This window comes from Lycorma delicatula, chromosome 2 (assembly GCF_047948215.1).
Source record: "Lycorma delicatula isolate Av1 chromosome 2, ASM4794821v1, whole genome shotgun sequence".
In the NCBI taxonomy this organism is placed as follows: domain Eukaryota; kingdom Metazoa; phylum Arthropoda; class Insecta; order Hemiptera; family Fulgoridae; genus Lycorma; species Lycorma delicatula.
The window spans coordinates 57,845,786-57,864,397 of record NC_134456.1 but is presented as its reverse complement, the minus strand read 5'-3'; the positions used below and the strand labels follow the sequence as shown (position 1 = coordinate 57,864,397).

At 32.6% G+C, this 18,612-nt stretch overlaps 1 protein-coding gene across 1 annotated transcript in view; it reads left to right on the top strand.

The window, feature by feature from the left end:
• Positions 1 to 18,612, top strand: part of Iswi (nucleosome-remodeling ATPase imitation SWI) — a 97,193-nt gene that overhangs the window by 58,181 nt on the left and 20,400 nt on the right. The window contains exons 14-17 of the mRNA XM_075355348.1: positions 559 to 671; positions 3,577 to 3,703; positions 5,519 to 5,632; positions 10,086 to 10,211. Of these exons, the coding sequence (XP_075211463.1) occupies positions 559 to 671; positions 3,577 to 3,703; positions 5,519 to 5,632; positions 10,086 to 10,211 (480 nt within the window). The remainder of the gene's footprint in view (positions 1 to 558; positions 672 to 3,576; positions 3,704 to 5,518; positions 5,633 to 10,085; positions 10,212 to 18,612) is intronic.

Sequence of the window (18,612 nt, the reverse complement as noted above, 5' to 3'; positions counted from 1 at the left end):
GTAGGTAATCAGATGCATTTAATTGTGTTCAGCTTTTATTATTTATCTGAGGTTTATTTCAGTTGCATAACATTTTTTAGATTCAAACTACAGAAAAGAGTATTTTACATACTTGTATAGATTTGTTTGTAAAAACATTCTGCTTGAAAGTAACAGTGATCAACCAGTCATCGCATAAGGATTAAAATTGTAATAAAAGATTTATTGTATGTAAAGTTAATTACATATTAATTATTTATGTATTATATATATATTTGATAATATATACTTGTAGAAATACAAACTGCGTTTCTACTGAACTTATGCTTCTTGCTGTGCTGCAGTCTGTACTAGACTAGTTCTGCATTGTTGTTATGTAGAAATTAAAAGGCAGGTGTAATTGCTGTGTTCATATTAATCTGGAGCTTTATTTGTCATTCATTTGAGTTATAGATTAAGTTTTTATGGATTACTTTTTGATTTTAAATACAACTTAAGATGTTTTGAGTTTATTATGATAAAAAAACTTATTTTGCTTTAAATACTAGTGTAAATATGTTGTTGTGTCTGTATTTTCAGACTGAAGAAATGAAACAGAAATTAGAATCTTTGGGTGATGAATCATCTTTAAGGAATTTTACAATGGATGCACCCACGGAATCAGTCTATCAGTTTGAAGGAGAGGATTACAGGTCATAACGCCTTGTAATAATATTTTGTAGTATGCAATGTATAAATTTTTGTTAAAGTGCAATATTTTCAGATGACATCAAACAACAGTGTTGGGTCTGGTCTTGTTTTTAATCAGTTGGGATACTGCAGCAATATATTAAACATTATTATTATTAAAATATGTTTGCCTGTACAAAACGGTTTGTATTAAAAAATCATTTCATTCTACTTGTATTGATGAAAAACTTACATGATTGACAATGTTGTAAAATGTGTTTTGAGTCATACAAATTATGTAAAGCAGTGTTTCTCAACACTGTGGGGCACACCCCCCTAGGTAGTAGGCGTGAGCATATCAAAAAGAAAACATTAAAAAAATGTATTAATTTACTGAAAGGAAAGCAAAACAAAATACATTCTGAGATAATAAACAATAAAATACACATTTACACTGATATAATACTTATAAATAGGATTGTATCAGTACTCCACAATGTATTTAATAACTTATCAATACCAAATTAAAAACAAGTTTAATAATTATTAGTGACTCCCATGGACCTGTCCTGCAAAGTAAAGTTTTTTAGGAAGGTTTATATTTTGCTGAAATCTATATTTTGTCTTCAAAACAGCCACTGCAGAAAATTTGGTTTTGCAAACGTAGGATGTTGAAAATGATAATAGTATACGAAATCCTGTTGTTTTCAGTGCAGAAAACTCATCATCCTGCCCAAAATTCAAAGATTGATTTACTAAGTTTTTTTTTATTTTGCCTCTTTCCATGGAGTCTATGTAGATTTCTTTGGCAGTTGAGCCCTTCAGCAGTATTTTGAAATGGATCGCTGTCCACTTGTAACTTGTGGTAGCATGGCTAAATGGTTTTCAATAGTTACAAAAACAACTTTCACTTGTTCTTCAGCCTTGTAAGTTGTAACACATTCATCCACGTTTGCAAACATTTCTAGGTTTTTTTTCTTTAAATTTCTGCTCCACAATTCCAATTTTCTACAAAAAGCATTAACTTTATCACGTTTATCCGACATATGTGTGTTTGCTCGTTAGAGTTGAAGATTCAAGGTAACTAATTTCTTGAAAATGTCAACCAAGTAGCTCAATTCCATCACAAATAAACAAACTCGAAACTGCTCAGCTTCCAGCCACTTTTCCCTTTTTAGAAAGATGGCGATTTAATCTCTGAATAAACACATTGTAAAAATTTTCTATGCGATACCAACTTGGCTCACAATAAAATAGTAACGCTGAATGTACTGCACCCATGTCTTAACAAATTGCAGAAAAGATTCTTGATTTTAGGTGTCTCATTTTTATATAATCTATTATGGTTACAACCGTCATTGGCACAATGTTCAGATCAGGACTCATTTCTTTGGAAGCCAGAGCTTGTCTGTGGATCATGCAGTGTGTCCAGACACACTATGGAGATTTGTTTCACATGTGCTTGTATACTTTGGAATCTTCCAGACATTGAACAAGCATCTACGGTGCATATTCTGATGTAATTTTTCCACTCTATATTTGCTTTGAGTTCTATTAGTTTGGAGAAAAGTAGTTCTACTGCTAACATACAATCACAAAATCGAACATTGCCAATGAAATGAACATCTTTATTGCTATCTGTTGCCTCATCAAGCTGATTTGAAAACAATTTGCCACACAACTTCCTGAAAATATGATGCTGCACATCTTTAGCTACAGCACCAATTCGACAGGTAAACAATATCATTTGACAGAGGTAAGGACTGCAATTGTTTGGCAAAATTATCTCCAAAGACAGTTTCTACAATCTCAGTTGCAGCTAGCAAAATAAACTCTTCACCAATGGTGTGAGACTTTTTACATCTGGCTATTTTATATGAAACTTTGTAAGAGGCAAGTAAAGCTTTTTCATTCACAGACAAAGTTTTTTTAAAAATGATGTTTGCTTTTCATATGATTTTAATTTTAATTTGAAGAATTCTCAGGGTTTGTTAACTTAATCACTATGAAGTGTCTCCAAATGTTGTTTAAGTTTATTACGTTTCATGCTGTCTGCTGCCAAAGTTTTTGAGCAAATTTCACACAGGGACCTTTCTTCTTTATTTACTTCAGTACTGGAAAACTCAAAATTTAAGTAGTCTTGAGCATATTTTCTTGATTTTATTTTTGGAACCATGCTCGTCTGTGCACTAGTTGATGCTTCACTATTGTGTAGTGCTCGCTTATGCCCACATAAAAATTTATTCTACTGTCATGAATATTTAATACTGTGAATTGTAATTAACAGGCAAATTACAACATACAATTCATTATAAATTTGATAGCAATAGAAGGATCGACTCGACTGAGACTCGCTGGAATTGAAAGAGGCACAGCATTTATACATGTTTGTACAGGTGGTTATGCAGACATTTCAGAATGTTCAAGACAAATCAGAACTTCTCGTGAAGCCGCGAGAATGTCTGATATGGTGAACTTAAGATAGAGAGCAATAAAGAGGCATTGATTCTGGTTTTGTCAATGCAGCAGATTGGTGTTGCCAAATATCAATAAATTTACAATACATTATTGTACGGTAGGGGGAGTGCGATAAAAATTATGATTGAAAATTGTGTCGCAGATACTGAAAGGTTGAGAAATGCTGATGTAAAGGCTTTATGAGTGGAATAATTTCACATTAACTTCTATAGAAATGATATATATGAGGTTTGTAATTTAAATGATCTGAAATTTTCAGTGAACCAGTTCTGCTGATCGCCAAATTCAAAACCTGGATTCAGTTCACTGCATGTTGTTTTTCATTTTTTGTTGCTAATGATCGTAATGTTAATGCAACTAAATGAAAACATTATTTATCAAAGCAAACAATTTGTTGGCTTTTTATGTTACTTAAAATTATTCATGTATTTATTTTTTAATTTTTGGCAGGGAGAAGCAGAAGGTAATGGGAATAGGAAACTGGATAGAACCTCCAAAACGTGAAAGAAAAGCAAATTATGCTGTTGATGCATATTTCAGAGAAGCACTTAGAGTTTCTGAACCAAAGGCACCTAAGGTAATGAATGACATTATCTGGTAACCACTATCATACATTTCCAAAATGATCTCTGAGATAGAATTCATTTTATATATGCCATCCCTGTGAAATTAAAAATGAGAATACAAGTAAATCATATTGTATTTTTGGATTGTTTGAATTGAAATTTTTTTAGGAATTTAAAATGCTGCAGCAAATTAATTCTGAGAGCGTAATAAAAGTCTTAAACAGTGATTATGCTTTTTTCAACAAATTTCCTTGAGGTAATATGATGCAAACTTTTCTGAAGTTGCTTTTGAAAGACATTAGGCAGGGATGTTCAAAGGTGAAGGTTAAAATTGATAATTCTATGGTTTTTAAAATAAGAGTGGCTGAAACAAACTTGTTGTGTAGTTCTGTTTATTTAATAGCAAAATTTATTTTAAAACTCATTTAAAATTTTTATCACACTAGTATTTATACTCAAACTTTGAGGTTTGGCAGTGAAAACGGCAAAAATTTTATTTAGTCGGTTAGAAATTGTCTGAATTTAAAATTTGACTTTAATTCAATTAATTTCAAATTTGAACATAATATTTATGACTGTGTGGTTTCATTATCAGACAAAAATAGCTCGTATTCGATTTTTTTTGCTTTAAAATAGCTTACAGAAATGAAAATTAGTTTCTATAAGGAGGAGCTCTATTGTTTTAGCAGTTATTTAAGTTTTTGGTTAGTCAGGAGTTACGGCAGCTACAAAGTTTGCTAAAAAAAAATAAAAATATATATCTAGCATTAATTAGTTTGGCTTTCTGTGAAGACTAATCCTTAACAAAACTGTCATTTATTTTTTTCCACTACTTTTAGTCAGATAGTCATAAAAAATATTATAAAAATTTACTGGAAATTCTGGAAAACTGAATTTTTGTTGTCAATATTCACTGAATTTTTTATATCAATTTAATTATAAACAATTTACAGGCAGACAGATTTAATCTGTAAATTTGCATTTTTCTGAACAAAATTAGTTTTTTTGACCTCATTAACTTTATTGTGCTGCAGTTTAAAATTTTAGCGTCAAACTACTAATAAATAGAACATTTGACACTACAAAACTACTTTACTTTTTTATCAAATAAAATCTGGAATATTTTTTAAGGTATGTCAAGTGGTGCCATCTAGTGGAAATGGTTAGAGTCAAGTAACTGAAAATATAGAATGCTCCATCAGAGCATCTAATCCAAATTGCCAATTTCTATCAGACTTTTTGAACACGTGAAGTGGGTTTATAGAGAGAGGTTTAATGAATGGTTGAAATGAAATGGTTTAATGGTTGAATTAATTATTATATTTATGTATTTTTTGCTAAAAAAAATATGAGAATAGTGCAGTGTCATCAATATAGTTGTGAATTAAATAAAGGTCTGAAAGCTGTATGTTTTTTCTGTGATGGTAGCAGTGATATTGATTAAATAAAATATAAATTTTCAGCAACACACCGAATCAAATTTTATAATAAAACATTTGAAGTAAGTTTTTAAAAAAGCTTAATTATAATAAATTTGGTTCAGTTTATTGTTGCAAAAATTAATATTTAAAACAAAAAGTCATAAGTGTTTGTATTTTTGTCCACTGTATCTTATTTAAAATTGTTTTTTATCTGTAGTCATATCTTAAAATTTTCTTTTAAAAGATAGAAACCTTCCTGGTTTGTAACTTTCTAGTAAACTTGTTGCTTCTTATTAAATTAGTTAATTAAAATAGCACCAGAAATTGTTTTCTTGTAAAAAAAAATATTATATTTTAATTTATTTGTATATTGATATTTAATTAATCGTGATTTTTTTATTACAGGCACCTCGTCCACCAAAACAACCGATTGTACAGGATTTCCAATTTTTTCCTCCTCGACTTTTTGAACTCCTGGACCAAGAAATTTATTATTTTCGTAAAACTGTGGGTTATAAGGTAAGCATTTACTTGTTGCTTTTGCCTGTATTTTCATTATCACCATTGGTAAGCAAGTACTTTGTTTGGTGTTGTAATCTCTTCTCCTTTTATGACTATGTAATAATATTTATACCAAACTGTTCAAATTTTTTTTAGCTTGCACAACATATTAATTTGCAAAGGCCTTTGAGGAAAAATTATAACTTCAAAATATAATTTCACATTGAACAAGTTTTGAATAGTTTTGATTTTGGCATTATAGTTGTGAATATTTACATTTATTTGTTCCAATCTCAGTTTTATCAAAACGAGAACCACCATACTTATCACTTACAAACTACCATGATTTTAAGTTCAGTGTTACAATAAAAATAAAACCTTTGCAAAAAGGTTATTTGAACCAGTAATGTAATAATTCTTGGGCATGGTAGAATTGAGATAAACTTGAAATCGTAGTGACGTCACAGAGAGATTTTTTTGTTATAAATATTCATATAATATATGCATTTAACCAAACATACTCTAGCAATACAGTTGAACCCTAAAGTGTTATATTTTTCTGTGCTCTAGTTCATACTATCTTTTTTTCATTCCTCACTCATGCTTACAACACACACTTGTATAAATAAATCCTACAAATTTCCACAAACATATTTCTGCCACTTTATATTCCTTTTTCTTTCATGAAAGTCTGTTGTTTTTTTTTTTTTGTTTTTGTTCTTTTAAACAAAAACAAAATTTAAAAAAATAAAAATTAAATTTTAAATTCTATCGCACACAAAAACATGCCATACATGCTTAACATAAACATGTAGAGTACAGCTGAACCATAACATGGCATCATTGATGTTGTATTTTTCTGTGGCACAATTCAAATGACTTTTTTTTAACAAAATTGAGTTAAGTACATCTTGGTAAGTATTTCTCATTATCTTAAGTAGAGAGTAAAATAAAGAAATACAGGATAGACGTCACACTGATGTCATTGTAAGTGAAAAAACTGTTATAAAGAATAAGAAAACAGAGTAATTAATTAACATAAGAAAATTGTAACATCTAGTAATTGGTCAATATATAGTAAGGGGGTTATGATTTAAAGGGTTGTGTTAAATTGTTTTATATATAAAATAATTAACAGATAGTACTAAGAAATTAGTACAACTTAATAAGTTTTAAGTTCATACTTTTGTTCTACAGCACCATATGGCTTAAAATCTATTAAACTTTTCTTAATATCTTATGAATTCTAATTCACAATAGTAAGTTGAATATTAATAATAATTTTTTAAATATTATTTTTAAATTTAGTTTAGGTTATTATTTATATTACTGTGTTGTTGAAACACATTTTTTTATTGCTAAGGTAGATGCTTATGTTGAAGATATGTTTTGTAATACAAGGATAAATCAAATATAAATGGGATTTTATTATTTTTTTAAATTTATTTATTGAAAAATAAAAAACAAATATAATTTATTTTTATACATAGTTTCCTGCTTCACAAATAATTTTTTTCCAGTGAGAAAGAAGGTTTTTTACTGTAGTATCGTAGAGTGAAGTTGGTTGCATCAGGAGCAAATTTTGCATGAATCCACGTCCTCATCATCTTCAAATCGTTGCCTTCTTAGAGCTTCTTTAAGCAATTCAAACAATTGAAAATCGCATGTCGATAGGTCCGGGCTGTGGACAGGATGATCAAGTTCAGTCCAGTTCATTTCTTCTAGTTTTGAGACTGTTAGACTTGCAGTCTGGGGCCTGGCACCAGACTGCAGTGCTGGTATTTTTCATGGAGGAGATGGCCTCTCAAATTGATTAGTCTCATCTTTTGCGGCAGTATTCAGCCCTCACCTCGTTCAACGACTCGCAGTAGTAAGCAGCATTGATTGTTGTTGCTCATGCAAAAAATCAATGAGCCAAATGCTTCACTGGTTGAAAAAAATAGTTGCCAGCTGACAATCGAGTCTTGGCTTTCACTGGGGCTGCCTTCCCTTTCCTCTGCCACTCTGTATTGGCTTGTTTCGACTGGGGAGTGTAGTGGTGGACCCATGTTTCATCGCAGGTGATGATTCGACTCAAATAATGCAAATGTCTCAACTTCTAATTTGCAGTCAAAAGGTGAGGGACCCATCTGGCACACACTTTAAAGAATTGTAGGTCATTTGTGATGATCGCTTTATAGCTCATCATTATTCCAACCTATTCTGCAATTTTGGAAACTCTCACCCATCGATCGTATTCAACTGCACGAATGTTTTCATCTGTAATGCTGGTCCTAGGTCGGTGATTGTGTTCCTGATTTTCCACTCATTCTCACCCTTTCTCGAACTCTTTATGCCAGCCAAACAGACAAATCCTTGATAATGTTTGGTCTCCAAACTGCCATCTAGCTCCTTCACAAGCAAGAAATTTGGCCCATTAAAAGAATAGACCCATTGAAACTTTAACTACTCTAACCAAGTCATGGCGCCTACCTCTGGCCAATTCAACTGCCCAGGCAGAACCCTAGCCACCCGGGATACTAACCATGAGACAGTACCTTCTGACGCCAGCTCAGGTGAAAGGAGAAGTAAGCTAGTAAAAAAGTGGAGAAGAAACACTGTGGTAGAAACCACTGGAAAATTAGAAACTCTACCAGGTCTCAACTATTAATTACAGCAGGAGGGTTCACCTGTAGCAGGGGAACATTAGCTTTTTTGTCACTTTAAATGGTTTTTCTCTGTCCCACGACTAAATGGTGAGGATCAGAACATTACTTAATTAGGTGGAGGGGTGCACCTGTTACTCGACATCATGAGCGTTACTGACGAATTGGTTAGGAGTGTGGAATGGCCGGCTCTCCCCACTCCTAATGACCCCACTCAAGCATACTAGAAGTGCAGGCCCAGTCCTACCTACTGTAGATGCTCAGGAACAAAAATCCTGTTTATATTTTATTTACACTCGTATAAATCCAATAATTGTAGCCACACTTTTAAGATAAAAGGAAAGAAATATTGCAGTAACAAATATTAGCATAGATATTCACTTTTACTTAATTTTTGGAATTGGTGTGTTCACAGTGGATTAGCACTAATTATTTTAGTTTAAATGAGTGGGGGAAAATTATTTGTTTACAAATTTCTCCCAAAATGAGCAGTTTTTTAAATGTAAAAAGTGCTTTATAAATTATATTTGTAATGTAGTTTTTGTTTTATTACAGTTTAAAAAAAATTGACATGCTGTAAATTGCTTATAAAAGTTAATAATTATGTAGGCATAGCCATTTATCTGTTTCTATTACTGTGATATGAGCCTAAATATATTATAATTAAAATATTGACTTTATACAAAATAATACTTTAATTGTGATAAGAGCAGTCTCTAAGATTCTATGTATATTTTTATATTCGTTTTAGTGGCAGAATATATCCATGAATATACTATGTAATATTCTAAGTACTTAATATCATTTTTGCCAAAATGTTGAATTACATATATCATTTTTGCAAAAAATGTTGTATTATGTATGTATTTTAAATAATTTTTTTACAACTAAGAAAGAAAAATTCATTTCTGTTAGTTTCATTTTTAGTTTTTTGAATTTTGCTTATCACTGAAACTTGAATAAAAAAGTGCACTATCAAGAATTTATAGCTATAACATACCAACTATTGTCATAAAGTGAAGGAATAGGAACCATTTTCAAACTTAGAATGCTGTCAATTTTATATTAAGTGTTAAAATTAGGATTTTTCAAGAGGGCCAAAGTGGCTTTGTTATTATGAAGATACTGTACAACACACTAAAGGCAATTTTTATAAGCTTTAGAAAAGTGTAAAAAAGTACAATTCAAATACATTTATATAATTGTTTATTTTTTGAGTTATTTCCAAAAAAATTGTAAATATCCTCCCTCTAATAAAAGAAAAAAAAACAATAAAATTCATTTACATTAAAAGAAACTAAATATAGATATTCTTTTTATCCTTGTTTATTTAATGGATCATCAGATCGAAATTAAAAAAAAAATGTTTTGTTAATAATAATTTGTTAATATTTAAAGTAAATTGAAAAAATCATATAAAACAAGATGTTTTAGAGAGACAAAAAAAAAGAAAAAAATATTGAGGGAAAACTGCATGGTAGAAATTTTAAAGTAGTGTATCAAGATAGGCATTTGCGTACGTAGGACATAGAATGAGAGAGATTTTTATGGGTAACCAGTTCCTTAAACCTCTGATGTCATGCCATTTATTGTTTAAATGTTAAAAAATTCAGTTTATGTGAATTTTGCTATGTTACAGAAACTGTTGCCAATTGGTGAAAAGAAATGGAAAAGCTAATAAAAGTTCAAAATTCCTTGAGTTTGTTATAAGTGATTTTTATTTTATTACAGAAAAATGTTACATGAATATTATTCTGGTATAAATTATTTTTCTCATTAGTTAATTAAGATTATTTGAGTAATGTTTGTTATATTTTTCTTTGTAGGTGCCAAAGAATCCAGAATTGGGTTCAGATGCATCTCGTTATCAGAAGGAAGAACAACGTAAAATTGATGATGCAATGCCATTAACTGACGAAGAATTAGTAGAAAAAGAAAAATTACTTACTCAGGTAACTACTAATCTTATCATTTATTAATAACACTGGCCTACAAATTAAAAGAAAAAAAATTAGTATTGAAATATAAGTAGGGAAATAATCAAATTAAATTTTCTCTATCTTAGATTTTTAGTTACAACCCTTAAAAAATAACTGGAAAATTTTAACGTGTGTTATGAAAGTTGTGATATTGTAATCTACATAATCATTTTGTAAGCATTGCTATAATTTCAGCTGTGACAAAAATAAATATAATTAAATTTTTTCATATTTTTCAGAAGTTTGTGTCCATTTAAGATATAGAATCCATTTACCATATAAATTACTTTTTTATTTTGTATATCAAGAAGTCTTTTAATAAAAACCAACAGTAGTTATTCACCATAACTACTGTAAAATAACTAGGAATACTCAATAAATTGAGTCTTTGTAACATGTTGTTGTTTCCTAATGAAGTTACCTCTGTTTAGCTAGTTTAAGTAATGTTAATTTGTAGCACAATTGCTCCATAATCAAAAGAAATTTTGTAAAGCTACCCTTTAAACTGAGAAGAAGCCCAATAAGTTTCAGGTCATTATAGATTCTTCATAATTGTTCATCAAAATTTTTAGTCTTCAAAATAAGTGACATTCTCTTTTATGTTTCCTTCATTCTTACAAAAGAAGCTAACAGTACAGCGGAAAGCTTATTTGAATTTTGCAACATTACCTTTAAGCACTTCTTTGATGAATTTATAAATAAATACCAATCAATATTATGTAATATTCAGATCAAACATCAGCCTTATTAATATTAAATCAGTATGGGTTTGACAGTTCCAGCTTCTGCTGTCTCTGGGAGCACTGAAGGTTCCACCAAGTGAGGATGTCTCACGAAATTCTTTAAATTTGCCTGTCAGAAAAGAAAGCTCTTTATCAATGAATTTTATTTTTGTTTGGTTCTCCTATCGATCCACTGGTGTAGGTTTGTGGTCAACTCCTCTGGTCTAGACACTAGTTCCTCCAGTCCTGGCAGGACCCGTAGACATTTCAGCATGGGCGCAGGGATCTTTTCAACGATTACTCCCATAGACCGAACAGACACATTTGTTTCCATGACCTCTGAAGTGCAAGAGTCACCAGTGGAGGGTCCACCTCAATTCCCCCCAACCCCTCTGGAGGGGAAGAAAACCGTCCTTGTGGCATGTCTGGTCACTACACCACTCCCTCAGTTCTGAGCTATTAGTGGCTTTAGTGGAGGACATTTTCTTGCCACAAACTGATCACATTCCACAGTCATCAGTCTGGCCTCGTGAGATGCCACCGATGCAGATGCCCTGAGAGACATCCACTTCAGTAAATTTCGCCCTAGTCAAGTTTATCTTCAAAGAAGATATCAGTCACCTAACTCTACCTTGTAGCCCTCAAGAACTAAGCTAAAAGCCTACTTGCGGAAGATCAAAGACCCTGCGCCTACCACTACAAAATCTATCCCCACTTAACAACCATAAATAAGTACCCACTTAACAAAGTGCAACAAGTTATTCCATGACAACATATGAAATTCAGCCAAAAATTGCCTTGACAGCCTACCGTTTGATTTAGTGATTGAAGTGCTACCAGCATGAAAATAAATGTCCCAGAGGACCTCACGTCTGATTCGTTAAGGAGTTGAGTAGAACCTCTAGTCCCTCACTTCAGCTCAAACTTTGAGGACTGCTTGGATTTGCAGCTAGGTTGATCGCAACCAACATTTAAACTTATTAGCCCTAATAATAAGTGTGCACTCCAATTCAACAAGATGCCATGCTAAGTCAGTAAAAAGTCACACCTGGGAGAGTGAAAATCACACTTCTGGGTGCGGCCCCCATTGAAACTTGAACTACTTTAACTAAGTCAATGGTGCCAAGCATGCCTACCTCTGGCCAATTCAACTGCCCAGGCAGAACCCTAGCCACCCAGGATACTAACCATGAGACAGTAACCTCAGACGCCAGCGCAGGTTAAAGAAGTAAGCTAAAAAAAAAGGTAGCTAAAAAAAGTAAGCTAAAAAAAAAGTGTAGAAGAAACACATCGGTAGAAACCGCAGGAAAATTAAGACACTCTACCAGGTCTCACAACTATTAATTACAGCAGGAGGGTTCTCCTGTAACAGGGGAGCACTAGCTTTTTTGTCACTTTAAAACAGTTTTTCTCTGTCCCATGGATAAATGGTGAGGATCAGAGCAAAGCCACTATTAGATTCTTGACTTGGGTCAAAATCCGATTATTTTGATATTCCACACGACATTTTGGGATTTTTTGGGGGAGAGTAAAATGTATCCTTCCAAATCCAGGGTCAGTTTGGATGGGGGATGGTGGGGTAAAGGTTCAGGAAGGACCCGTTTCGTAACGAACCGTGAGGGTTTGGGATTTGAAGGAAGGAATAAAGGGATATAGGTGCAGGAAGTTTCCTGAAGTATCTGGTAACACTTAATAATTTCACTGTTACTTACTTATCAAGTAGAACACGAGGAATTCTTATAAGTCCTTGTTTACTATTCATACTGTGATGTAATCGTCCTGCATACATCTGCCTATTGACTTAGAAAAAATTTTCCAAGTTATAGATTAGAATCGTTTAACTATGTATTGTCTGTATGGCGAAAACACAAACCTAGAGAAAAAACGATAAATTCGTGACCAAAACTCTTGAAATTTAATAGATGTATCCAACAAATTCCAGTGAAAAAAAAAAAAAAACAATTCTACAAATCAACAAAAACTCCGAAAAACTAAACCAAAAACAAGTATGACACAAGAGTGAATAAAGAAGGCACATCTTAATGATGTGGAATCTCCAGTTCAACTGTGGATAATATCTAATGCACCCTTAAAGCCCTAAGCCTGGATTAAGAGTAAACCTTAATGCAAACTTTAGTGGAGCCCAGGTTTTAGCTTAATCTCTCAAAGGGACAATCAAAATAAAGTTTATAAGCAGTTTTCAGCAACGTTGATGTTGGTTTGCAATGATTTTTAATGATAAATTCTCTGTAAACATAAAAATATTTGGAAACTTTCTAAGTGCAATTTCTCTTCAGATTTTGAATACTTGAATGTTTTAGTGAATTAAAATAAACAAATGTGTTAAGTCACTTACGAATAGTTAGTAAAAATCTTTGACTGGTATACAATAAAACACTGTTGTGTAACTCATGTATAAATTATACATCAAGTTACAATATTCAATTTCTGGAAAATTTTTATCTTAATAAAATTTATTGATCAAGTCATCATTAATGTTCTTAACTAAAGTTAATTAGCAGTTAATGTTTTTTGACTAAAATACATGAAGTATGTTTAACACAATATAATAAAATGGTTAAAAATATACTCAATTAAAACTCCTACCACAAAAAAAACAAAAAAACATGTTATATGTTTTGAAGCCAAAGTATCATATTTAAAGGAGATTTGATTTAGTGGAATGACTCATTTTTTTGTCTGTGGACATTTGAGTTGGTATTGCAACTGTATTTTTACAGCAACATATAGTACGCCTACAAAAGTAGTGTTTTAAGAGATCATATCTGAAAAAAAAATGTTTATAAGTGCAATACTATATGGTGATATTTGTTTTATACAACAAGATTATAATGATACAACATATAACTTAAGCAGTGTTAAATTGAAAATGTGACACGATAGAGCATTTTTGGAATACTTATTCTGACAAGTATTATAAAAGTCATATACTAAAATATTAATTAGCATGAAAAGCACATCACTTTCATTCTATTTCCAAAAATTATAACTAATGAAATTACTATTGAACTTTTATCTGCTTTACTAATACATTCCGAAGTCTATTATGTTAGATACTGTAGTATTGATGTAACAGTAAATTTGAAGTACTTTTTAATTTGAATGGCATCACCCAAACTTGTGTTGCTGTATATGTTTTTTCAGTGCTTTAGAAGTAATTCCCAACAAAAATCAAAATCGCAAAATGATAACTTATTAAAAAAAATTGATTTGAATTTTGTAGTTAAATATCTGAAATACAAACTATATTTTTTGTAAGTAGCATTGTAAATAGCATTATTTTGTGGTAGAGCAAAAGACAACTAGTTAATTTGCAATGCAAATGCATTCATTAAATAAAAATATGTTCATTTCACATTTAATTACTTTCAGTAAATAATAAATACATAATAAATGTGGTTGGAAAGTTTTAAGACAAGTGTTGCCACTGCTCAATAGGAAGGAGTAGGTGTGCCTGTGGGTGTGGAAGGGGAAGTTTGTTTTGTCCTTGAAATGTCCTGAAAAGATTACAATATTTTTGTTTAGTATACAGTTGCGTCTTGATGAGTGAAGAAGTGTTTTTCAGTTCTTGGTTTACTATTGATTTTGCAAAAGGAATCAATAAACGGATTGAGTTTGTGTCAAATGTTGTTTGAAAACTGGGAAATCAGCTTTGAAGACTTATGAACTCTTATAAACAGCTTTCTGGAATGAATGTGAGTCAGTTAATGTTTTTATTTGTTTAACAAATTTAAAGATGGTCACAAATCAGTCAATGGTGACTGACTGACCTTCTACTTCAAAAACCAACAAAAACATTATGAAAGTTCATGATTTAGTGCGCTCTGACCATAGACTTGCAATTCGGGAGATAGCTGTTGAAGTGAATTTAAGTTTCTACATGGTTCAGTCAGATTTAATTAAAGATTGAATATGCATTGAGTGATGATGAAATTCATTCTGCAATTGTTTTCAGACCAACAGAAACAACACTAGTTTGAAGTGTGCCAGAACTGGTTAATCAAAACGCATATTTATTAAATAGAGTAATAATTACATGGGACAAATCATGGGAGTTTTCTTCAAATGTTTGGGTATGACAATTAACCTGGACTACTACAAAACTGTCCTTCTGCATTTGTGCGAAAATATATGGAAGAAAAGGTCTGCACTCTGGTGAGACAAATCCTCCATTACGACAATGCGCTGGTACATTATACATTCTCAATTGCAGAATTTTTAGCTAAATTCCTGTTCTGCAACTTCCTATTCCCTGATTTAGTTCCTGCCAACTTCTACCTGTTCTTAATAGATATTTTTCCTGAAAGGGAACTAATTTGAATCAATTGAAGATGTGCATGCAAATACAAAGAGGGTTCTTAACAGTATTAAGCTTAAGGAAGGAAATTTCCAGGAATGCTTCTAAAAGTGGAAACACCATTGGTGGAGTCTTGTGTATTCAGTCAGAAGGGGACTAGACTACTTTGAAAGAGATACATCATAATATCCTGTATGTTAAGTACTGCTACATTTTGAAATTTCAAGCCTAGTCTTTTTTTTTTTTTATTCGATGAGTCTGAGGAACCCCATTTATGGGTGAAGTGTCAGGTTTGCTAACAGGTTCCACAAGATGTTATTAAGAATATGTATGTGTGCCTGCGCCCTACCGACTAAACATCCTATCTCTCTGATCCTTCCTTCCCAGGGCCTGACCTGTATTTAAGCATGGCCCTGTATTTAACTTGGCCCTGAGGGGTGCCTTTGCCTCTAACCCCAGAACAGGACAGTACTAGGCTTGGCTAAGCCGTTCTCAGCCACCCCACCCTGGAAGCCAGGACTCAGTCCTTTGCACCTGCCTCAAACAGGGGAACCCCCACCGGACTCTGTCTTAAAAGCTCGGGCTTTCAAGAGTCCCACTGCTTCATTGCTGCCAACCATCCATTCAAACACAGACGAATGGCGACTCCACAGCAGGCTGTCTATTCACCCCTTCTTTCTCCCTCAATATCCTAATTATGTATTTTGATATTACCTCAAAATTTGGTCCTACGAGCATTATAGATATTATATTCTGTGTAGCTTTCCCATCTTCCCCTCACAGTCATTTCTTTGCACAGTTCACCTCTGGCACTCAAAGGCAATGTTCTCTGGAGTATCTTCTTTGCCGAAATAAGGGCAGGTGCTGTCTTCTGCCCTCCTCTAGTAGGAGGAAGAGTATACCTGCATAATAATGCAGGTATACTCTGAATATACCATGGCCGGTCAGGAATTGGGTGAGCAAAAAATTTAGCTCATCGAATCCCTTTTCAACCATACTTATACTTCCCGAATTCATACCTATACTTATTTGACGTGTCCCATCTTGTCTGCCAATCACTCTTCATCTCTTCCAGAGCTGCTTCTCTCGTTCCTCCATCATACAGCCTTGTTCTCATTCTCGCCAGCTGCTGTAGAGGTGGGGAATACCTGCTACCACTAGGATAGCTTCGATCGACACTGATGAGTATGCTGAAGCTATTTGAGCGCAATGCATCTGTGTACCCCTCGAGTAGCCTTGTTTCTTTCTGCTTCTATCACTCTTCTCCACATTGATATGTCATACAGTAATATCAATCCCACAATGTGAGCATTCAGGCACTTCTTCTGTGCTGGGTCTTTTTAATTAGCACCAATCGTGTTTCCTTCCAGCTGTTGGGAATATCTGCATTGCTCAACATATTCATCACATCAATTACTTCTTTTGAGGCCACCTCCACTAGGATCTGGACAATCTCCACAGGGATGCGGGCCCTGGCTTTTATATAGTTTCATTTTCCTTGCTACACTTATCAGCACGTGCATTTCAAATAGATCTATTTTGTCCGTTGCTATTTCTTCCCTTTCTGGTTCTTCCTGTGTCGGAAAAAACTCTAACGGAGTTTTGCACCTGTTCCTCAGTCAGTGCAAGAAGCCTGCTGACTAGCCTTCCAGTCACCATCCAGAAACCTCTCCTGCAGGGGTCTCTTTAGCCATGCTCTCACATAATTCCTTCCAGCTGTTTCTTTTGGTTTTCTTAATCGCTACTCTATATGCATCTCTTGCTTCCGTATAATTCTTGTGTGCCTCTCTACTTCGTTCCTGATCATTCCTTTTAGACTCATGCTAAAAGATCCTCCTTAACATCCAGGATGCCTTTCGCATTTGAATTTAACTCCTGGTTCCACCAATACTGGTTATGTCTCACTGGTATGCTTACTCCAACTCTGGACCATAAACATTCAGCTCCCCTGACGAGTTCACTTCTACAAGTCTAGGTCCTATCCTTCTGGCAAACTGTGTCAGCCTTGTTTGGATATTACTACCCTCTGATTCTTCTCTTGCCTTACCATCACACTCGTTTCAAATGTAATAAACAAATGATCAGAGAGGCTGTCTAAGTCCATTACCTTCCAACCATGATAGCGACTAATAAGTTCTTCTATCACAAACGCCAAGTCTATATATGATTGAGACTCCCTACGCTCAAACATCACTCCCTCTTCGTTTATGCACACTAGACCCCAGACATTGATCTCATCACTAAGATGTAAACCATGCATATTGCTTGCCCCTCTTGAGAATTCAGAAGACTTTGCTTTAAAGTCTCCCACCAATAATATACTCCCTCTATTCCTCTCAATTTCTTTGCCTAACTCATTGAGAAATTTTATAAAATCGTCTACGCTTGTGTTCAGGGAGTGGTAGCAGGAAAATACTACCACTCCACTTAGGTCCACCCATACAAAGCCTTCTGCCGATTCACTTGCAGCTATCACTATACTGGCATTTATTTAATAAAATGTAATACTATATAAACAATGTTATCATTAAAATAGTTCATATATCCAAGTAGGAAAAACATTTTCTCATGCTAATAAAAACATTTATTTATAAAACCTTTGTAGATCTATATTATTATTTATTGATTTATTGAAAGTAGTTATGAAATGAACCTATTTTTATTTAATATATTTGATTGTTATTATTATTATGGTATACCACAAAATATTGCTATTAATATTTACAAAAAATATAGTGCATTTAGGATATTTGGCTATAAAATTCAAATCATTTTTTTTTTTTAAATTGTTACCAATTTGCAATTTTGACTTTTGTTGGGAATTACTTCTGAAGCAATCAAAAAACATATCCAACCAAAAAAATTGTGGGTGATATGTCAGTCGAATTAAAAAGTACTTCAAACCTACTGTGATAAAATCAATCAAGAATTATTAACAGTCACCAACCATTTAAAGAATGCATCCTTTTTAATAATATTTTTATGTTGTCATGTGTGAAATACATTTGAGTATAATGATTGTAATATGATTATTAAATATCTGGGTATCTAGATGATCTAAGGATTTTCATCTTGAAATTGCTCGTAATAACAATTTGTTAGGTATTTTAGAAAAATTTACTGTTTGCTTTTCTATGTAGAATTTTTCTCCTTATAATATTTTGTTTCTCCAAGTGATTGTACAAAAGAACCAACCCTTTTTATGGCTGAAAAAGTGAATAATTATGATTATGCAATTATTATTATTAATTTACTGTCAAAGAGTTAGTTATTTTTGGATATTTCTTGAAGTTATTTTATGAAAATTACAAGAATAAGAAAATGTAGAAAATAA